The sequence below is a fragment of the Dermacentor andersoni genome, chromosome 5 (genome assembly GCF_023375885.2).
Source record: "Dermacentor andersoni chromosome 5, qqDerAnde1_hic_scaffold, whole genome shotgun sequence".
Taxonomy (NCBI): domain Eukaryota; kingdom Metazoa; phylum Arthropoda; class Arachnida; order Ixodida; family Ixodidae; genus Dermacentor; species Dermacentor andersoni.
Window position 1 is genome coordinate 86,051,383 of NC_092818.1, and position 19,793 is coordinate 86,071,175.

Here is a 19,793-nt window from a genome sequence, read left to right on the forward strand (position 1 = left end):
CAGGGTAGGCATCCCGCACCTATAGTGGCTAACTTACATGCCTTTCATCTGGACCCGGAGATGATGAGCGCCTGCAGAGAGCTAGTGCCGCCTCGAGCTCCTCCATTGTAAGAGGAAGGTCCATGCGGCAATCTCGGGAATGGGGGACATCATATCGGGCTGGAGGATCTGGACGTATATCATACCGAGCCTTGTGCTATCTCGGAGAATCCGCACGGATAGCACTATTGAGTCTACAACACCTCATGGCAGGAGGGAAATGTTCCTGACGAATGAAAAGTGAGCCGCCTGGTGCCAATCTTGAAGCAGGGCAAATCCCCGCTAGAGCTCACCTCTTACCGCCCGATAGCGTTGGCCAGCTGTGTAGGAAAGATAATGGAACGGATGATCCTTGGCCGCCTGGAATGGTACCTTGAACACTACAAGATTTATCCGAGTTCCATGGCTGGTTTCCGACGTGACCGCTCTTCCATCGACAATGTAGTTGATCTCGTTTCATATGTCCAGAACGAAAGGTCCCGTAAACGTTTATCTGCAGCTTTATTCTTAGATATGAAAGGGGCATACGATAACGTATTACATGAGGCTATTCTCGACGCTCTTGTGACGGTTGGCCTAGGTGGTCGAGTATTTTTATGGATTGCAAGTTACCTATCTGCAAGATCATTCTATGTATTAACTGACGATGGCCCAACTACGCGACGCTATACCAGCAAGGGCGTTCCTCAAGGCGTTGCTCTCAGCCCGACGCTATTCAACCTCGCTCTTATTGGGCTTGCTGAACACTTGCCAACTACCACCAAAATTTCAGTATACGCAGACGACATCTGTCTCTGGACTTCGGCAGTCACACGTCCTCAGATACGTGCACGGCTACTTTGACAGCGAGCTACTTGTGTGAACAAGGTCTCAGCATATCGCCAGAAAAATGCGCCCTAGTGGCGTTTACTCGCAAACCAATGACGCCTTATGTCATCTTAATCAATGGGCGGACCATTTCCTATGTCAGAACCTACAGATTTCTTGGCGTAATTATCGACCGAGACCTCTGTTGGAGCCCGCACGTGGCTTACATGAAACGACGCCTAACCGCAACCTCCTAGTTGTTTAAATACCTGACAGGAAAGACGTGGGGGATGTCAGTAGACGCAATGCTGAGACTCTACAGAGCTCTCTTTCTCGGTTTTTTAAGATACAGTCTACCTGTACTGAACAACACCTGCAAGACAAATATTCGTGTTCTGCAAGCAGCGCAAGCTCAAGCACTCAGAGTTTGTCTTGGTTTGCCGATATGCACGTCAACTTAGGCAACTATTGCGATTGCTCGGGACCATCCAATGCAGACTCACATCACGGTGGAAACCCTGAGAACGCATATCAGACATTTGGCACGGGCCCCCTATCACCACCTTGCAACACTACCTTCAGACAGGCACCAAGCATCATTCTCAAAAACTATCGTCAAGTACAACGACAAACTTCCCTCGGGCTTCACCGCTGCATCTAAACCATCGATGCCCCCTTGGTGCCTTGTCAGCCCCACAGTCCATCTCAACGTGCCAGGAATCGGGAAAAAGTCTGAGCTGTCGTCGCCTGTGCTGAAACAACTGTCTCTGCTTCTTCTGCACGAGAGGTACGCAGACAGTGCACATATTTATACTGACGGTTCCACAAACATCCAGTGTTCGTCCGGTGCTGTGGTCGTCCCAGAAAGAGGTATTACCATCAGCTTTAGGACTGACCACCCAACGACATGTACATCTGCGGAACTAGCTGCTCTTCGAGCTGCACTTTGTTTTGTCAACCGGGAACCACCTCGACAATGGTCAATTTTCAGCGACTCAAAGGCAGCCCTACAATCTGTACTATCAGCTCTGCGTCGCGGGCCATTCGAACAGCTCGTATTCGATATTAGATGCCTACTCCATACATCACATGAGAAAGGACATCACGTGACGTTTCAGTGGCTGCCAAGTCACTGCGGCGTCATCGGAAATGAAGACGCCGATAAAGCCGCTCGGACAGCTCTTGAAGACACACAGGAAGAGGCCATACCACTTTCACGGTCCGACGCAGCCAGCAGACTTCAAGTGCTTGCACGGGAGATCACGCTCTCTCTATGGTGCACACCAAGCAGCCAGACCAACCGCAGCAATCATCAACACGACCTGCCCTCCTTGATGCATCTGTGTATGCCAACTGGACTCCGCCGAAGTGAGGCCACCCTGCTTTATCGCTTATGGCTAGGGGTGGCCTTCACGAAATCGTACTCGTTTCGCATTGGAATGGCCGACAACGCTGTCTGCAATGCCTGTCTTTGCGAGGAGACGCTGGAACACATTCTGTGCGACTGTCCTGAATATAATGTTCAGAAACAGTCCATGGTGTCCGTTCTAGCGCACCTTGACAATAGACCACTGTCAGTTGCAACCATTTTCACATATCGCCTACTGAAGACATCGCAGCTGAAGGCGACGAAGGGACTACTTCGGTTTATGAAGGATACGGGCTTGGACAAGCGGCTGTGACAGTGATGTCACGTACCGCACAAGAGTGACAGACTGTAACCAACGATGTGTGTGCCGTGTTATGTGCCCTCTATCTCTTCTCCCCATCTTTCATCCCCCCCATCCCGCTCCCATGTGTAGGGTAGCAAACCGGTTAGGCTAAACTGGTTAACCTCCCTGCCTTCCTTCTCCACTTTTTCCTTCCTTTCTTCCTTACATGTCTTTCACTCCCTTTTTTCTCCTCTTCTCGAGCACTGCACCACACAGGCGACGTCAAACTGTACGTAGCACCCTTAAAGCTGTCGCTATAAAATCAAAAGCTGCGGACGAAAGGTTTCACCACAGGGCTTTTCTGCCCGGCGATGCGTCAAACATCGCACGCAAAACCAGCAGCTCTCTGTTCGGTAGAGAGCGCTGTAGTCTCCAAACTGAGTGCCACACACGACCGGACACGCAAGCAGCTATTTGCGGGGCGCCGCGCCCTGTTCCGCAGTCTCATCCGGTTGATGACGCGGGGAAAAACAATTCCCCAGCGATTACGATACGCCTTAAGGCGAAATTTGAGTGCAGCTCTAAACGTGTTTTCACTTCGCGATATATTGGTTGCCGCGGGCAATCTGTCTCGTGCGGCGCGTACTATAGTTGCTAATCTGGAGATCGGCATACGCAGCAGCCGCCGATACGGCAACGAAGAAACCTGCCGGCGGCAAGGATTATGTAATAAGAAGCGGCGCCACATCCCCCAGTATAGCAGCGGGCGACTCAGGCGCGTCAACAGCGAACTTTTAGTTGAGCACAACGTGTATACTCACAGGTGAGTAAGATTTACTTGCGTACCATTGCAAAATTGAGTGGCTCGCTGCTAGCTGCTGGGCATCTAAGATGGGAGAGAAACCGCCTACCTACCACAATCAAAAAGCTTGCTAAGGTCCTAAATGAGCTTACGGCTAACGTTGGAACGCTGGACGGGAATGGTAAAAGATGTTAAAACATCAATTCATTTCACGAGTGATAAGTCTGATAATATTCAAATGAGCCTTACTGAAGTCTGCGCAGATCTCAAGAATCTACATAAGGATCATATTGCCCTTAAAGAATGAAAATGAAGAGCTAGAGAAGGAGCTGGCTGATACTAGAGAAGACCTGATCGAACCCAAACAGTATAGCAGACAGAACAACACTGAAATTAAAGGACTACCACATGATCTCTCAGAACATCATCAGGCCATTGTACAAGTTCTTGGTGAGAAACGGGGGGCCAAGATTGAAACCCCTGAAATTGGAGTCCCACACAGGGTGCCTCCAAAGGAAAAAAAAAGAAGAAGAACGCAAACTTTATTTTCAAATTATTGAGATTCGAGTCCGGCGTCTTTTCAGTGGTTCTAGGCACCCGCCGCGGACGCGTTTCCGAGACCTTGTCTCGAAGCGGCTTCCTCGGCTCGCTGGACGGCCCAGAGTTGTGCTGTCTGGTTCGAGCTGAGCAGCGCGGTCTTCCAGCGCCAGCGGAGGCTGGCGGTGGAAGGAACGGAGGGGTCGGCACTGCCCTACTTGTTCGTTAGGTCTTGACACTCCCATAACATGCGATTAAGTGTGGCAACCTCGCCACATGATGTGCATCTGTTTGTAGTGTACACGTCTAGATGCATGGCGTGCATGAGTCTGGGGTTTCTGTAACAATCCGTTTGTAATTGTCTGAAGTGTACTGCTTGCGTCCTGTCTAACCTAGCGTGAGGGAATGGGTATACGCGTCTTTGTAACTGGCAGTCTGTTGTCATGTCGTACGATCTTCCCACGCCCAGACGTTTGCAGTACTCCGCGGGGGCTCTTCCTACGTTGATGCTCGGTTAGTGAGGTCTCGAGCAACGCGGTGCGCCGCTTCGTTGGGGGTGCTCAATCCAATGTGTGCCGGGATCCATAGCAAATGCCTTCGGCTATCGAAGTCGGCCTCTCCCTGGTGTATGGGAATCGCAGATCACGTGTGTCGATTTGGTTTGTGTGAGGGCCAGTGCTATGGCCGCTTCCTCTGCCGCTTCGGCATGTGCCGTGTTCACGGTGACGCTCATGAGGTAGTTGCCTCAGTGGCTAGTAACTGCAGCCACAAAACTCTTCCTGTCTCGATAACGGGCTGCGTCGGTGAAGACCGCCTCCTTGTCGTAGAAGTAACTTTGGTTCATGTGTTTTGCCCTGCCTTTACGTCTCCCCGTGTGGTGTTAGGGGTGCATGTTGCGAGGCGATGGGGGTACGTTTAGTTGCTCGAGTATGGTACTTGGAATTTCTACTTTGGTGCCGTTCTGCGTGTTGTATGCGATGGCGAGCTTTTCGAACACGTGTCTGCCCGGGTGGGTCTTGGATAGGCGCTCGAGTTGGGATACTTGTTGCGCCTCCACGAGTTCCTCGAGCGTATCGTGTAAGGCTATTTCTAAGAGCTTGGTGATACTGACCCCGGGCGCAAGTCCCAACGCAGATTTGTACGCCTTACATATGAGGGCGTTGAACTTGTTTCTTTCCGCAGCCGTCCAGTTGTGAAACGCTGCCGTGTACTTTATTTGAGAAATGACGAAGGCTTGTATAAGTTGTATGACGCTGCCTTCGCGCATGCCCGCGTGTTTGTTGGTGATGCGTCGAATTAACTGCATCGTGCTGGTGGCCTTTGTCGTTATCTTGCGAAGTGCTTCGCCATTGCCGCCCTTGTGTTCTATCATTCCTAGTACCCGGATCTTGTCTACCATCGAGATGGGTAGGCCGTTTGATGCCATTGATTGGATCTCTTACTTTTCCAGGGGAGGGGGGTGTAGCCTTTAGGTGGGCGCCCCTTTCTGACTGGTCTATATAGCAACAGTTCGAATTTTTCGGCCGAGCAGGCGAGTCCCGTGCCCACAAGATAGTTTTCCGCGCATTAGATGGCCTGCTGTAAACGTTGCTCGATCGCTCTATCACTGCCCGTTGTCGTCCAGATCGTATTATCATCCACGTATAACGTGTAATGCAGTCCTTCGATTTGAAGCAATCGGTCGGGTAGCCCCAGCAGGATGAGGTTGAAGAGCATCGGCGAGATCACCGAACCCTGCGGGGTTCCCGAGCTCCCGATGTTGATTTGATCTGACTCTAGTTGTCCCACTCGCATGCGAGCGGTTCTTCGCGTGAAGAAGTCTGGGACGTAGTCGTACGTTCGCAGCCCGAGATTTAGCTTGTCTATTTGTCGCAATATGGCATCCTGGCGAACGTTAGCGAAGGCCTTCTTCGGGTCCAGCCCGAGGATGGCTCTCGCCGAGCGCCCCGGATTGTCTATGATTTGGTATTTTAGTTGCAGAAGGGCGTCTTGCGTAGAGAGCTGTTTTCTGAACCCAATCATGGTGTGTGGAAATAATTCGTTGTCCTCGAGGAGAAGCGCGTGCTCCATCAACTTGCCCACGCAGGACGTGAGGGAGATGGGGCGCAGGCTCTCCAGCTGTAATTTCTTGCCTGGTTTCGGTATCAGTATGATCTTTGCTTCTTTCCATAGCTGAGGTAGCTTGCCGTGCGCCCAACACTCGTTAATGTATTTTGTGAGTTTCTCGATCGATCCGTAATCGAGATTGCCTAGTGCCCCATTGAATATTCGAGGAAAAAGAAAAGACAAATGCTATCGTCAGGTTTGTTAGTCGATCTTCTCGCAACGAGGTGCTCCAGGCAGCACAGGAGAAAAAGCCAACTACTGCTGATTTTTGCTTCGAGGGCACAAACACCATCCAGATATATGAATACCTTTGTCTGTAAAAAAATAAAAGATACTGCTTGGAAAGGCCGCTCAACTTCGCAAAGAAAAACAGTGGAAATTTTTGTGGCTCTGGCAGGGCAAGATTCTTGTTCGCAAGACAGAAACGCCTTCTGTGATTCGTATTTCACGAGAGAGTCACCATGTGAAAGTTGTACAAACTTAAAAATTTAACCTTCAGATGTTTTCAGTACAAGAAATAATTTCATACACCGACCTATGACTTCACGCTCTTACATTGTAACATTCGCAGCATCAATAAAAATGTAAATAGCGTACCTTTATTATTGATTGAAAATAAATTATAATACGATGTAACCGCTTTAATAAAAACATGGCTAAAACCAAATGAACACACTAATATAACTGAATATAACGGTCTCCGCTCCTCGCCCTGGCAAACATAAATGAGGGGGTGTGTTGTTATACACAAACAAAAAGAACTTGAATATAAAATTCTTTTCCCAGTGAGCAACCAGATACGGCAGGAACATTACATGTTATTTATTGAACTAGCCAACGGAATAAATATAGGAGTAATCTACCGTTCTTGAACAGTTATCGCTAAAGAAATTATATTGTATGCAGTGACATCAATTTAGATTTGCTTGGAAGCACCAATGATGCTTATAAAACACTAATTGGTTCTTACGGCTTTTTTAGTGTCACGACACATCCTACTCACGTTACTGATAATTCTGCCGCATTTATTGACAACATTTTATGCAATTTAAACTAGGACGATACGATTTCCTGAGTAAGAGATACCAACATAACGGATCCTTTTCCTATTTATTTTTGTTGGCTTCCTTTTTATGTAGTGTATGCCGAAATCTATATATCACTCGGTTATCCACTTTGACAACTTTCTGCGCGACAATATCACTGTAGCTGGAGATACGATTCTATGTGACAGTGACGTAAACAACAAGTATGCTTGCATTAGGATAGAAAACTAAGTGAGTTGACAAGCATTCATGTTGTATTTTTGCACAGCGCTCACAGATAGGAGCTGATGACGCACTTCAAATCGTAGTATGCATTAAGAGGACGGCAACGCTTCGGGTGGTTCGTCACGTGTTTAAAGATTACGGATTGCTTTCTTTCTTAACGTTTTTCAAAATAAAGATTAGTTGAGAGTCAGCGCCTGTCCAGCGTGCTGCTGCTTCGTCCTTTGCCGATTTGTGAGTGCTGCACAAAAACACATCATGCGTGTTTGCTTTGACAATGCTCTTTCGCAATCTATAATAACCTTTGCCGATTTGTGAGCGCTGCACAAAAACAAATCATGCATGTTTGCTTTCACAATGCTCTTTCGCAATCTATAATAACCACGCCCTCCTGTAAAAAAAACAAAACATTTTGAGCATTCGATTCAGCCATGAGTAAAACGAAACACTTTAGGCCTTTCTAGCAAGAAAAGATTACTGGTACAAAAAGCACAAACAAAACAAAGCAAACTACTTTTATAGAAACAAATGCATTTTTTTTTTCAGAAAGAAGCTTGTAGCAATGTTACACAGCAGTAAGAAACCATGCTACAATTTGAATAACCAACAAAACTCGAGAAAGCTGTGGCAGACAATAACCCGAGTCATCAAGGAGAAAATTCACTTACCGAAACTCCCAGATTATTCCCTGCAAGAATGTTCAAAACTGAAGCTGGCAAATGATTTTAATGAATATCTTGTTCATACTGGCCGCAATCTTACCCTACAAATGCCCCAGGTTAGTCACTTCAGACTGCCTCTTACTACTGTGAATTCATTTGTATTGTTTGACATAACAGCCACCGAAATTAGGTCTTTGGTGCTCTCGTTGCCCACTGGTAAAGCAGCCGCTTGCGACGCTGTTACAGCAAAGCTTCTCAAATCGAATATATACATGCTTTGTCCATTTCTAGAGAAGATATTCAACACCGCTTATCACTCCAGCATGTGCCCTGGTATTCCTAAAAAGGCAACGCTGTCTCCTGTCTTTAAAGGCGGAAATTCTTACTCCTAGACAATTATCGGCCTATATAGGTTCTATCTACAATGAATACATTGTTTGAGAAACTGATAACAAATCGAATGCTAGGCTTTTCTATTAAAATACATTATCTTAGTACCTAATCAGCACGGATTCCGGCGGAGCAACTCAACAAAAATAGCCGTTACATCCATTGTAAATACGATATAAAGTGCTTTGCGTAACGAAGAACCAGTTATTGGCATATTTTTAGACCTGAAGAGAGCGTTTGATACGGTTGACCATGAATTATTTCCAATGAAGCTACCTTGCTATGGATTTCGTGTTCAACTTTTTTTCTAAGCTATCTCATAAACCGACAGCAGAGATTGTATATAGAAACAGACACTTTTGATTTCTTGCCCCTCTCGCATGGGGTACCACAATGATCGGTATTAGGGCCAATGTTATTTTCCTTAGACTTAAATGAGTTCTCCGACTGCTTGCATGATGGTGACGCCATTATATACGTTGATGACACAGTTGTACTTATTTCCCGTAAACATAACAATAAAATAGAAGCAGCTCATAATATAGAACTAAATAATATAGCTAAATGGTTCACTGCGACTGAACTGACATAAGCTGCACCAAAACTAATTACATAATATTTACATTCTCAGGCAACAAAAATAAAGGTTCAATAACGTTAAGAATCGATAACGAAGAAATCGTCCATGTCGTAGCATGCAGATAGCGTGGCATTACGCTAGATTCATAATTGCATTTGAAAGAACATATTAGTAACATCTGCAAGAAACTAATCCATGCTTGTTTTGTGCTCAATCATGCAGGTCAGCACTTTCCCGTAAGCACACCGAGAATGACATACTTCACAATTTTTCGTTGTCATCTTAGATACCGCGTAGAATCATGGAGATATACCTATTCTTCGTATCTAGCACCCCTCGTCATATTGCAAAAACGTGCCCCGCGCATTCTAACTTTTTCAAACTGGAGAGCACATACTGCACCACTATTTCATGAACTAGAGATTATGTCCTTTATAGTTGCACGTGATTATCAAACAGCGCGCGCTATGTATACAATTCTGTCGAGTAATAACCCGCTTCCCTCCACCATTTTTATCTCCGCTAAAAGACACACAAGTCACAATAACCATAGTTTCAATATACCGACCATTCAGAACTTATACAGTAGGCGATTGTAGCATACACGGACACAAAAATATGGAATACGCTCCCAGTAGAGATAAAAAGAAGCCGCAATTTTTCTCGCTGACTAAGGGACATTATTGGCACAAACAATTTTCCATTTCTTGCCGAATTATAGTGCTATGGTAATAGTACGCTATGTTGTTTTTGAACTGCAATGTACTAACCTCTTGCTACTAGCTCTTGACAGTGAATGCACTTTCTGGATGTTAAAAGACAAAAAAGAACCAACCACCCCTTTTCAGTTTTTATTTGTTGGTCACTTCCACGATTATGATTATTTCTGTTGATTGTTAGTTCCAAGTAATCTATCTTTGAGGAATCTAAAACTTGTCACATTTTATTCTTGTTTGTTAGCGGTGTCTGGGTGCATTAATTTTGTGCACTTACTGGGTAGTCTCGAACTAGCAAATTGCTAAGGGCCCAGATGGCTTTGTCGCCCATTTTTGTATGCATCTGTGTTAAAGTAAATAAACCGAAAGATAAAAACGAAAAAAGAAAAGGAATTGCCGCCCTTGAACTTTATACGGAACACATCGGCGACGTCGACGACAGAAATGCGAGTGGCGTGTCCATATAATTCCTATCACAGCAAAACAAAGAGCTTAACAGCTTTCCTTCGACGCCCGAGAAGGTCTCACTCGGCGGTTGCACGAAAACGCCAACGTTCCCAAAGTTCGCCAAAGTGCGACCCCTTTCCTAGAGCCGGCTCATTTGGCGAAGCGGACCGCCTTGTGCGTGCTCGGCGCAAACAGGATTACCTTGTTCGCTACACGCGCGTGGCTTGTTTGTGCTAACAGTTGGCGTCGCCTGCACCGGGTCCCAGGCACCTGCTTCCTTTGCGGTCGTCCCGTTTTTCCTTCGGCTATGTGCGGCCTTTTGTTACTCACGCTTATGCTCAAAACTATGCAGAATGGGTTGAACGAGTGAGCGCGGTGTTTGCACTGCGGCAGCGTTACAGTGTCTTGCGCAATGCCGCTTCGGTGGCACCGAACAGTCCGTGCAGTGACACGGTTCAGGGCGGTAGCGGGTGCGACCACAGTGGCCCTGTTGCGAGCAGGAATAGTTAACAAGTTGGACGACCTGGTGGGCTTCGAAGTAGGCAGAAAGCCTTTCTTTCTTTTCTTCGGAGTGTGTGCGTCTCGTTTTTTTTTTTCCGCAGGAAGACAGGACAGTTTGCAAACGTCTTTTGCTCTAAGTAGAGAAAACGAGGTTCACAGCAAGCCGCGTTTTCAACGAAGCAGCGCAAAGGGTATAGAAACATCCTGCTCTTTTTTTTTTCATGAAGCTTTAAAGAAGGTATCAGAGGGTCGAAAACTAACGGCAAATCTAACATGACGGGGAGAAACCCTATTGTCAAATACTATTTGTCACTTACTTTATTGCAGGATGTAATGGATTTTTTGGATTGGATTGAATAACTTTAATGAAAGGTCCTGCGAGCTACGGGACGCAAGGTCCCATAGAGCGGGCTACTCCCACGTTGGGACCGGGAGTTGTAACTCCCTGGCCGCATCGTGGGCTCGCTGGACGGCCCAGAGCTGCTCCGCCAGGTCCGTGCTACCTAATGCTTCTGGTATCCTGGCGGAGTCTTGATCCTTGTTCACGTGGGTCCGACCACACGGCCAGAGCAAGTGATGTACGTTTAGTGTGCTATGGCAATGGAATGGAATGGAATGTAATGGAACACATGCGATATTACGCTAGCAGGCTTTTCCACGCGTCTTACTTGCTGCGTTCCCGTTGTTGAAAGCTCAGAGATGCATTTTGAAAGCTTGGGTGGTGCGGGTGACCTACTCTCCAGCCCGCACGTTGACACCTCAATTAGAATTCGTTAGAGGTTTGCCATTTTGGTTAGGTTACAAGTGGTGTGTGAAGAAGCACACTTGTAGCGGCAGGTCTTCTTGCGCGCCTACTGTGCGGTCCAGCACCGGTAGTCTTTAACGAAACACTGACGATGAAAGATCGGCGTAGTCGCTCTGCAGGTGTTCACTATAGTGATGGCGTACGCGGCCAGATAATTTGAGCTTATCTACATCCGTTGAATACGTGGGAGTGACTTGTTTGTTTAGCATTTCACTTTTAGGTTTTGCCTTCTACGATTTACTTCAATCCTTTCCCTCTGAAGTCGCAAGCCTTGAGCGTAGCACGGCTGCCATCTGCCTCCACAAAACTGCAGTGCTGACTTTCGCCTACGGAATTTTGCGAAAGGTCGTCGGCTTAGATTTGAATAAGTGGGGGGTGTCTTGTGCATGCCTAGAAGGACACCGAGGGAGCCTGTCTTTTTGAGTTAGACGAGCCACGTTCCGGCAGGAGTTAGCTGGCACATTTATTTGCACGTATTATTAGCTGTAATAGTTACCTAAACTCTAGAACCTCGAATAGAACTATTAGAATGATATCCTGGGCATTCATCAGTCAGGAAACGGAATATTGCGCAATTTCATACGCAACAGTATTGATCAATGTTGTCTCAGCGCGTTAGACACGGACAACATTGTATATGCCTTCATTCTGCTGTCCGTGTCTAATGGGCCGGGAAAACGTCCATTATGCAGCACGAACTGGCCGAATGTTTAACTTTAGTCAGTGGTTATGGATAGTACAAAGGCGGATACTTCCCCTATTAGACCACTGTTAATGAAATTGAATCTCCATGTTTCGTGCGCCTCTTTGTTTGGCATCGATGTTTGGTCGTTTATAGCTATAGCCGAGTTCTTGGCGCGGTGGCATGACGATGATGATGGTCCTGCAGCTTTGAAACTAAATACAATGATTTTTTTTAAATTGATGGTTTAACGTCTATTGTAGCCTCTCTGCTGATTTAAGATGTTAAGTTCCCAAGGTCAAGAAACCAACAGTTTATTCTGTTTCAGAAAAGGAAGCACCACCGTCGTAAGTTATACGGCGTCGCCGAAAAGAGTGTATTTCTTCGTAATTAACATACATAACCTGAAATGGGCACTAAATGACACTGGGAATTTCGCAATGCAAAGTTCGAACTGCAGTCCTCAGTTACAAGTTACATTCACAGGCTGAGGAGAAAATCAGTTCTATCGCTCTAATTGCTCTAATTCAATCATTTCGTAATTCATGTGTATCATCTTCATCTTCATATAAGTCTTTCTGGCATTGCAGAAGGTGCTGGTAACAGGTTCAGCAACTTTTGTAACGGTCATTATTAAGGAGCAACGCACGTCGAAATTCGGTTGTAACGTTATATTCCAGCATGCTTGGTCGTGGCAACTGAGGCCTCATCTGTGCACGGTTTCGTGTTTCTTTCGTCCGTGCGAAAAGGTTTCAACTTGTCATCGTAACTGCGCTTGCTTTCTTGTTCTAAGAACTACATTCGTTACATGGAAGACGTTTCCAAGATGGCACTTTCCATTGTCTCGTTTCTCGGCCACGTGTGCTAGTGGATAAGGGAAACTTACTTATCAGTGAGAAAATATCCTTCGGGTTCATGCAGATAGTAAATCAGAGTCCAGCCAGAGGGTAAGAGACAATATTTCATTTCCTCTCACTTATCGCGGCTGTGATACTCACCTATGTCGCCCGAACTTACAGGCGGCGCATGTGGGGATTGTTCTTCACTATGGACATGGTGGAAGTGCTGATGCCATCGCTAACGTAACAGAACGTTGCGCGCGGGCACGGGTCAGAAAAAAGGGCGCAGAAAAAGAAAGTAAGCACAGCGCTGGAAGTCCGGAAGTATCTCGAAGAGTTGGAGATGAACGATAAGACTCTTGCGTATCCAGTTAGTGTCTACAAACACGCCACCGCCGGGGGTTGTTTCTCAGGAACCTTGCCGCTGTCCAGCCTGGCCGCACCTAATCTTTGGTCCTGGCTCCAGCGCCCGTGTAGGTGGTGGGTCTTCGCCCAGCAGGAAGTACGTCGTCTCCATTCCTTTGCCCTGCGTGTTTCACAAGAGATTATTATTGTTATTGTTGTTATTGTTGTTGGTATTGTTATCGTTGCTATCGTTGTTGGTATTGTTATTGTTGTTGTTGTTGTTGTTGAATATGGAAACATACACAAAGGAAACAGGGAGGGAGCAAGCTGACAACTGCCACCTAGAGGGGCACAACGCCTGCCTACTATTTCGGGAGGAGGGAATGAAAAAGACAAGAGACCATATCACTCCGAAGCAAGCTTGGCGCAATGTCGCAGTCCTGTATAGCGCTGCAACTAACCGAGGACAGAACCGAGGCAAGGAAAGCTGCATGTCGTACACTCTAGACAGCGCATTTCTTCGCTCCGATGAGATGTAAGTGTTGCGAGACCATGGACGTTACAGCAACAGTCACGTGCAAGCAGAAAATCAATGGAATACTTGCGACATTCCGCCGAATTCTCGCACTCAGGCCTAGTTTATGTTATGATCGCCTAGAGTTTGCGCGCGTGCACGGTAGAAATTGGCTTACTCTCTGCCCGAACTCAACGGTTGGCTGCTTACTGAAAGCGTACGAGCGGGATCTTGACAGGACTGTAAATCAAGTTGCAGAGAAGTACTTGGTGGCTTGGCTCCCAGATGGAAAGGACTACATCGCCCCGACAATACATATGCGCGCCCTCAGTCCCCATTGTCACCACTCGTAACCCTCTTTCTTTCCCCCCTTTTCCATTCATGCCGGCGCAGAGTAGCAGGCTGTGGGGATCAACCTCTCCTCCATTTCATAAAGCAAACATCCCTCCCTCTCTTTTGATGTAGCACATAACCGCGCGACGACGCTGTGGAACTGGCTACGTGAAAACACTCGCGTATAACGCTCAGTTCAAGCTTTTTGTGGTTTGCTTGCTTTCGTTTTCCAAGAAAAACAACAAATCAGAAAACGTCAGACATACAAGGCGCACCACGCATAGATAAGGGCGTGGAACGGACAGGGGAAGTAATCAAAATCTGGACGGATGCATGCAATTCAAGTTCAACCGCTTCCTCCATCACTCACTTTACCGTGACTCGTTAGGAAGGCTGAGACGCCTGCAGAACAGAAACTGTATAAAGCGAGTGCCCTTGTCATAGCCACGCTTGCACAGCGTGACGTAACACCGTCAAAATAATATTGACGGAACATACGCTGGCACCCACACCAAAATTTTTTTCTATATAAGGGGAACGTTTATATACGCGACCGGAGGCAACAGACAAAAGCATATAGTTCAAGAAGGTGGATTCGCAACGCCTTGCCAATCCAAGCGACAGGGAAGCAATGAAAGGAAAAAAAAAGTTTCTGGTTATGAGTACAGCGCACGTCTAATCAATTTTCTCAGTCTCCCTTCATTTATCCATGTGAGGTCACGTTGCCCAGGCATAGCTACCAAACCCGCACCAAGTTGGCCTCCTTTCAGTTACTCTTACATTATGGCGTCAGGGAAGTATAAGGCCATAACCCGGAACGCGCAGACGCAGTGTTTATCTGAAATGGAGCAGCCACCATGCCTTCGCAACTGTACAGAGAAGAGGTAAATGCGGCGCTTGCGTTTTCTCACTTCGCTTTCACCGCGCAGAAGTGAATGGGCTGGGACAATTCTTTTCGCGCTAATGCACACGGCGCCGCGAACGCTACCTTGCGACAAGCGTAAATGGAAACAAATGGAGCGAGTAGCGAACAAAGCAGGATGCGCGACTTCCACCTTCGCATGCTTACATAGTTGCGCCCTCCGTGCGCAAGAAACGCTAAAGACATTGTTTGCTGGGTGTCCCTGCACTTTCTTGCCTGCAATAACGCTGCGGGCTCTACTTCGTAGCGCCGGAACCTTGTCATTCGGGCACGAGGGCCTCTCGAGCGAGATGTCGTCCTTAAAACGACCCAGCAGCAAAAGAGAGTCGTAAATAAGGGACGATGTTGGCTACACACGAATCATGAATTGTTAAGACCTCTGAAGGAAGTGTTCGTTGGTCAGGCCTAATCAGCCAGCGAGAAAAGTATAAGCTGCGCGAGAATGGCAAGGAGGAAGGGGTGTTTATGTACATCCACCTTCAAGATGGCCTCAAGGACGGCGCCCGTAGTCGAAGGTGACCCAAGACTGCCCGTGGTGAAGGCATACGAACAACTGGTTTAATGAATACAGGTAATTGTAACGGTATTCATTACACCAATTGTTTGTAAGTCGGCACGGCTGTGCAATCTTGAGGGCCCGTTTGATTCGTATTGCAGCAGCTCATATTAAACATGACTGTGCATATGTAAGCGTCCATTGTATCCACTTCACCTGAACAAAACGGGAAATTTCAGTAGTGTTTTTCCGTTATCGTCGGAGGATACTCAATGCAAAGTTCCGAAGTTACAGGCTGTAAGTCAGAAATGGCGTTGTCTTACAGCGAAGCTGTTAGTCTCTAGTTGGGCGGGTTTTTTCGCGGCGTGCTCAGTCAAAAAACGGCAGCGGAAAAAGGGGTCTGTGTTTGAATTTCCGCGTAACGGAATTATGTTTTCTCGTATATTCGAATTGAAATTCGATGCTATTATGTCTGTAAGTTGTGTGTAAGTCGTACTTTACAAATTTCATGACACACGTTACTTTGAGAAATTCAATTACCGTAATCGTACAATTTTAACGCGCACTTCTTTTCAATACAAGGTGCGTTCAAATTGGCATGCGCGTTACGATGGTAACTAATTCTACTCAAAACCAATAATGGAACCAATTCTTACTAAAAGAAAGGTAAATTCGAGGCAGCTAGCCACACTACGATTTAACTGGTCGCGTGGAGACAGCGACGCTCGGAGACATCGCCAGGTGCGTCCATGGTGCCTGGAATGCCTTCCCGCAGACGATGGCTGCGCCAGCCTTGTAGCGTTTCTACCGCATTTAATGGGATTGAAGATGATTTTCGGTTGTAGGTGGATAGCGAAAAGGAGGTGTCGTCGGACTGTGATAGCCACTGGCCGCTAATATTCAGCTGTGTGCGTGTCTGTGTGCTTTTGCATGTTCCGTAACATCGTTTCAACACGGTACACGTCGACTCAGGTTCCATTACATGATGTGCGCGGTAGAATCGGCCCCAAGTTAGTTTTTTTTTTATATTAGGGCGGTAATTTAAATGCGCATTACAATCAGTGGCGCGGTAGAATTGTGCAAATAGGCACTTGGGCCAGGCGGCCGACCCAAAAACAAACGGCGGCTAGAAAAGGACTTTGTCTTTCGGTTTCTGCGTAACATATTTATGTTTTCTCCTATATTCGAAAAACAGTCGGAAGCTACCATGCCTGCAGCTTGCGTGTAAGTCGTACTTTACGCAATCGCTGACGCAATTTATTGTTGAGCGCCGCTCTTAGGTGCTCCTGCGATGAGTGTCGGCGTTCCTGGCGTGACCGAGCGAACGAGCACAGCGAAAGATGAGAGCGAACGTGGCGCGAAGGGGTATGAAAAAAGCGGCGAGAGAGAAGAGGCGTGAGGAGGAAAGCGGAGAGGAGGGTGCAGCGGAACCATGAGGCGGAAAGCGGAGGAGGGCATGGCAAAAGTGAGAGAAGAAAAGCGTAGTGCGCCCACGGTGGCTACGAGATGGCACCAGTGTAGCCTGCGTCGTCTGGGAGGTTCGTCGGTGGTGGCTTCTGTGAATCGCGCCCGCGCGTCACCCACGCGCTGGCTCTCTTGCTCTCCAGATTAGCGAGGCAGTGGCGCCACACTTCGACTCGTTTGCAACGTTCCACACGAGACCGATTGTCCACGCCAGCCAATATATCGCGAAATGACACACGTATGTAGCTGCGCTAAAATTTCGCAGTAGAGAGTATCGTAATCGTCGGGGAATTTTTTACACATTCATGTAGTTCAATATGGCACTGGCGCTTCGCGGACGGTCTAGAAGAATGAGGATGTAATGAGGATGTAATGAGGATGTAATGAGGATGTAATGAGAATAAAATGAGGATGTAATGCGGATGTGCACACACGTCCGTGCGCGCGCGACGTACGTCGCCTGTGATGGTGGGGCTTGTGTAATGTTGCGTAACGTCCACACCAGCTTCGCTGTGCATCCACTTTCCCAACGTGGAATGGAGGAGGATATGTTTTATCAGCGGGTAGTTTCGTACTACATATGCACGGAACGCCAGCAGATGGAGATCAATGAAATCTCGCTTGGTGGCATGAAGACGCAAAACGCCGACTCCCTTCGATCGGTTTTTTTCGAGTTCACATCTAGGGGTATCTGGATCGTCGCGAGAGCCGAAAGACATACAAAACAGGGAGCGATGTCTTCGTCTTTCTCCGCTGCTTGCGTCGGTGACGTTGCGTGAGTTACCTTCTATAACTTAAACGTGTTGAAGGAGGCGTTGGTCGATACATACAATGTTACGCCCACCGAACTTCGTGGAGACTGCCGGAACAAGTTATATACACTTATAGTGCGGGTATTGCGGATCGCCAACAGTAGGTACGAGAGCTCCAGTAGGGCTAGACAGGCATTCGAAACAGATCGCACTCACCCCAGACATACCGGCCGTAGAATCGCCCTTTCTTCACCTGTGGGAGGCCCATCAAGGCTTTGTTAGGCAATGTAAGTGAAACTGCGTATAGCGAAACTCACGGCAATCTCAGAATTTTGTGCTGGGGAGCCCACCCGTCACAACTGGGAACAACTATGCAACAACTTGCAGGGCAGTCTTAGCATGGCCAAAACATGGTCGCTGCTAAGACCGCAAACAAGGAAAAGCAGTTAGCCAGCAAACAATTCAATGTCTCCTCTACAACCATGCGGGTTCTGACGAGGACTTCCCGGGCGAGTTGCGGGCCCGGTACATAGGCGATTTCAAGCTCACGTACAGCAAGGACGACAACCACGACATGTACAAGCCCATCACCATCACTGAGGTGCAACAAGCAATTCATGCACTCACACGAAGCACCACCCCAGGCATCATCATCATCATCATCATCATCAGCCTGATTACGCCCACTGCAGGGCAAAGGCCTCTCCCATACTTCTCCAACTACCCCGGTCATGTACTAATTGTGGCCATGTTGACCCTCCAAACTTCCTAATCTCATCTGCCCACCTAACTTTCTGTCGCCCCCTGCTACGCTTCCCTTCCCTCGGAATCCAGTCCGTAACCCTTAATGACCATCGGTTATCTTCCCTCCTCATTACATGTCCTGCCCATGCCCATTTCTTTTCTTGATTTCAACTAAGATGTCATTAACGCGCGTTTGTTCCCTCACCCAATCTGCTCTTTTCTTATCCCTTAACGTGACACCTATCATTTTTCTTTCCATAGCTCGTTGCGTCGTCCTCAATTTAAGTAGAACCCTTTTCGTAAGCCTCCAGGTTTCTGCCCCGTATGTGAGTACTGGTAAGACACAGCTGTTATACACTTTTCTCTTGAGGGATAATGGCAACCTGCTGTTCATGATCTGCGAATGCCTGCCAAACGCACCCCAGCCCATTCTTATTCTTCTGATTATTTCACTCTCATGATCTGGATCAGCAGTCACTACCTGTCCTAAGTAGATGTATTCTCTTACCACTTCCAGTGCCTCGCTACCTATCGTAAACTGCTGTTCCCTTCCGAGACTGTTAAACATTACTTTAGTTTTCTGCAGATTCATTTTTAGTCCCACCCTTCTGCTCTGCCTCTCCAGATCAGTGAGCATGCATTGCAGTTGGTCCCCTGTGTTACTAAGCAAGGCAATATCATCAGCGAAGCGCAAGTTACTAAGGTATTCTCCATTTACTCTTATCCCCAATTCTTCCCAATCCAGGTCTCTGAATACCTCCTGTAAACACGCTGTGAATAGCATTGGAGAGATCGTATCTCCCTGCCTGACGCCTTTCTTTATTGGGATTTTGTTGCTTTCTTTATGGAGGAGTACAGTGGCTGTGGAGCCGCTATAGATATCTTTCAGTATTTTTACATACGGCTCGTCTACACCCTGATTCCGCAATGCCTCCATGACTGCTGAGGTTTCGACTGAATCAAACGCTTTCTCGTAATCAATGAAAGCTATATATAATGGTTGGTTATATTCCGCACATTTCTCTATCACCTGATTGATAGTGTGAATATGATCTATTGTTGAGTAGCCTTTACGGAATCCTGCTTGGTCCTTTGGTTGACGGAAGTCTAAGGTGTTCCGGATTCTATTTGCAATTACCTTAGTAAATACTTTGTAGGCAACGGACAGTAAGCTGATCGGTCTATAATTTTTCAAGTCTTTGGCGTCGCCTTTCTTATGGATTAGGATTATGTTAGCGTTCTTCCAAGATTCCGGTACGCTCGAGGTCTTGAGGCATTGCGTATAGAGGCTGGCCAGTTTTTCTAGAACAATCTGCCCACCATCCTTCAGCAAATCTGCTGTTACCTGATCCTCCCCAGCTGCCTTCCCCCTTTGCATAGCTCCCAAGGC

General features: G+C 47.2%; 1 protein-coding gene across 2 annotated transcripts in view; it reads right to left on the bottom strand.

The window, feature by feature from the left end:
- Window positions 1-12,942: 12,942 nt before the first annotated feature.
- The window catches only part of LOC126530835 (atrial natriuretic peptide receptor 1-like), a 363,348-nt gene continuing 356,497 nt past the window's right edge, over window positions 12,943-19,793 (bottom strand). For both annotated transcript variants that reach the window (XM_050178130.3, XM_050178129.3), the window contains one exon: window positions 12,943-13,359. In XM_050178130.3, the coding sequence (XP_050034087.1) occupies window positions 13,243-13,359 (117 nt within the window). In that variant the 3' untranslated portion in view covers window positions 12,943-13,242. The remainder of the gene's footprint in view (window positions 13,360-19,793) is intronic.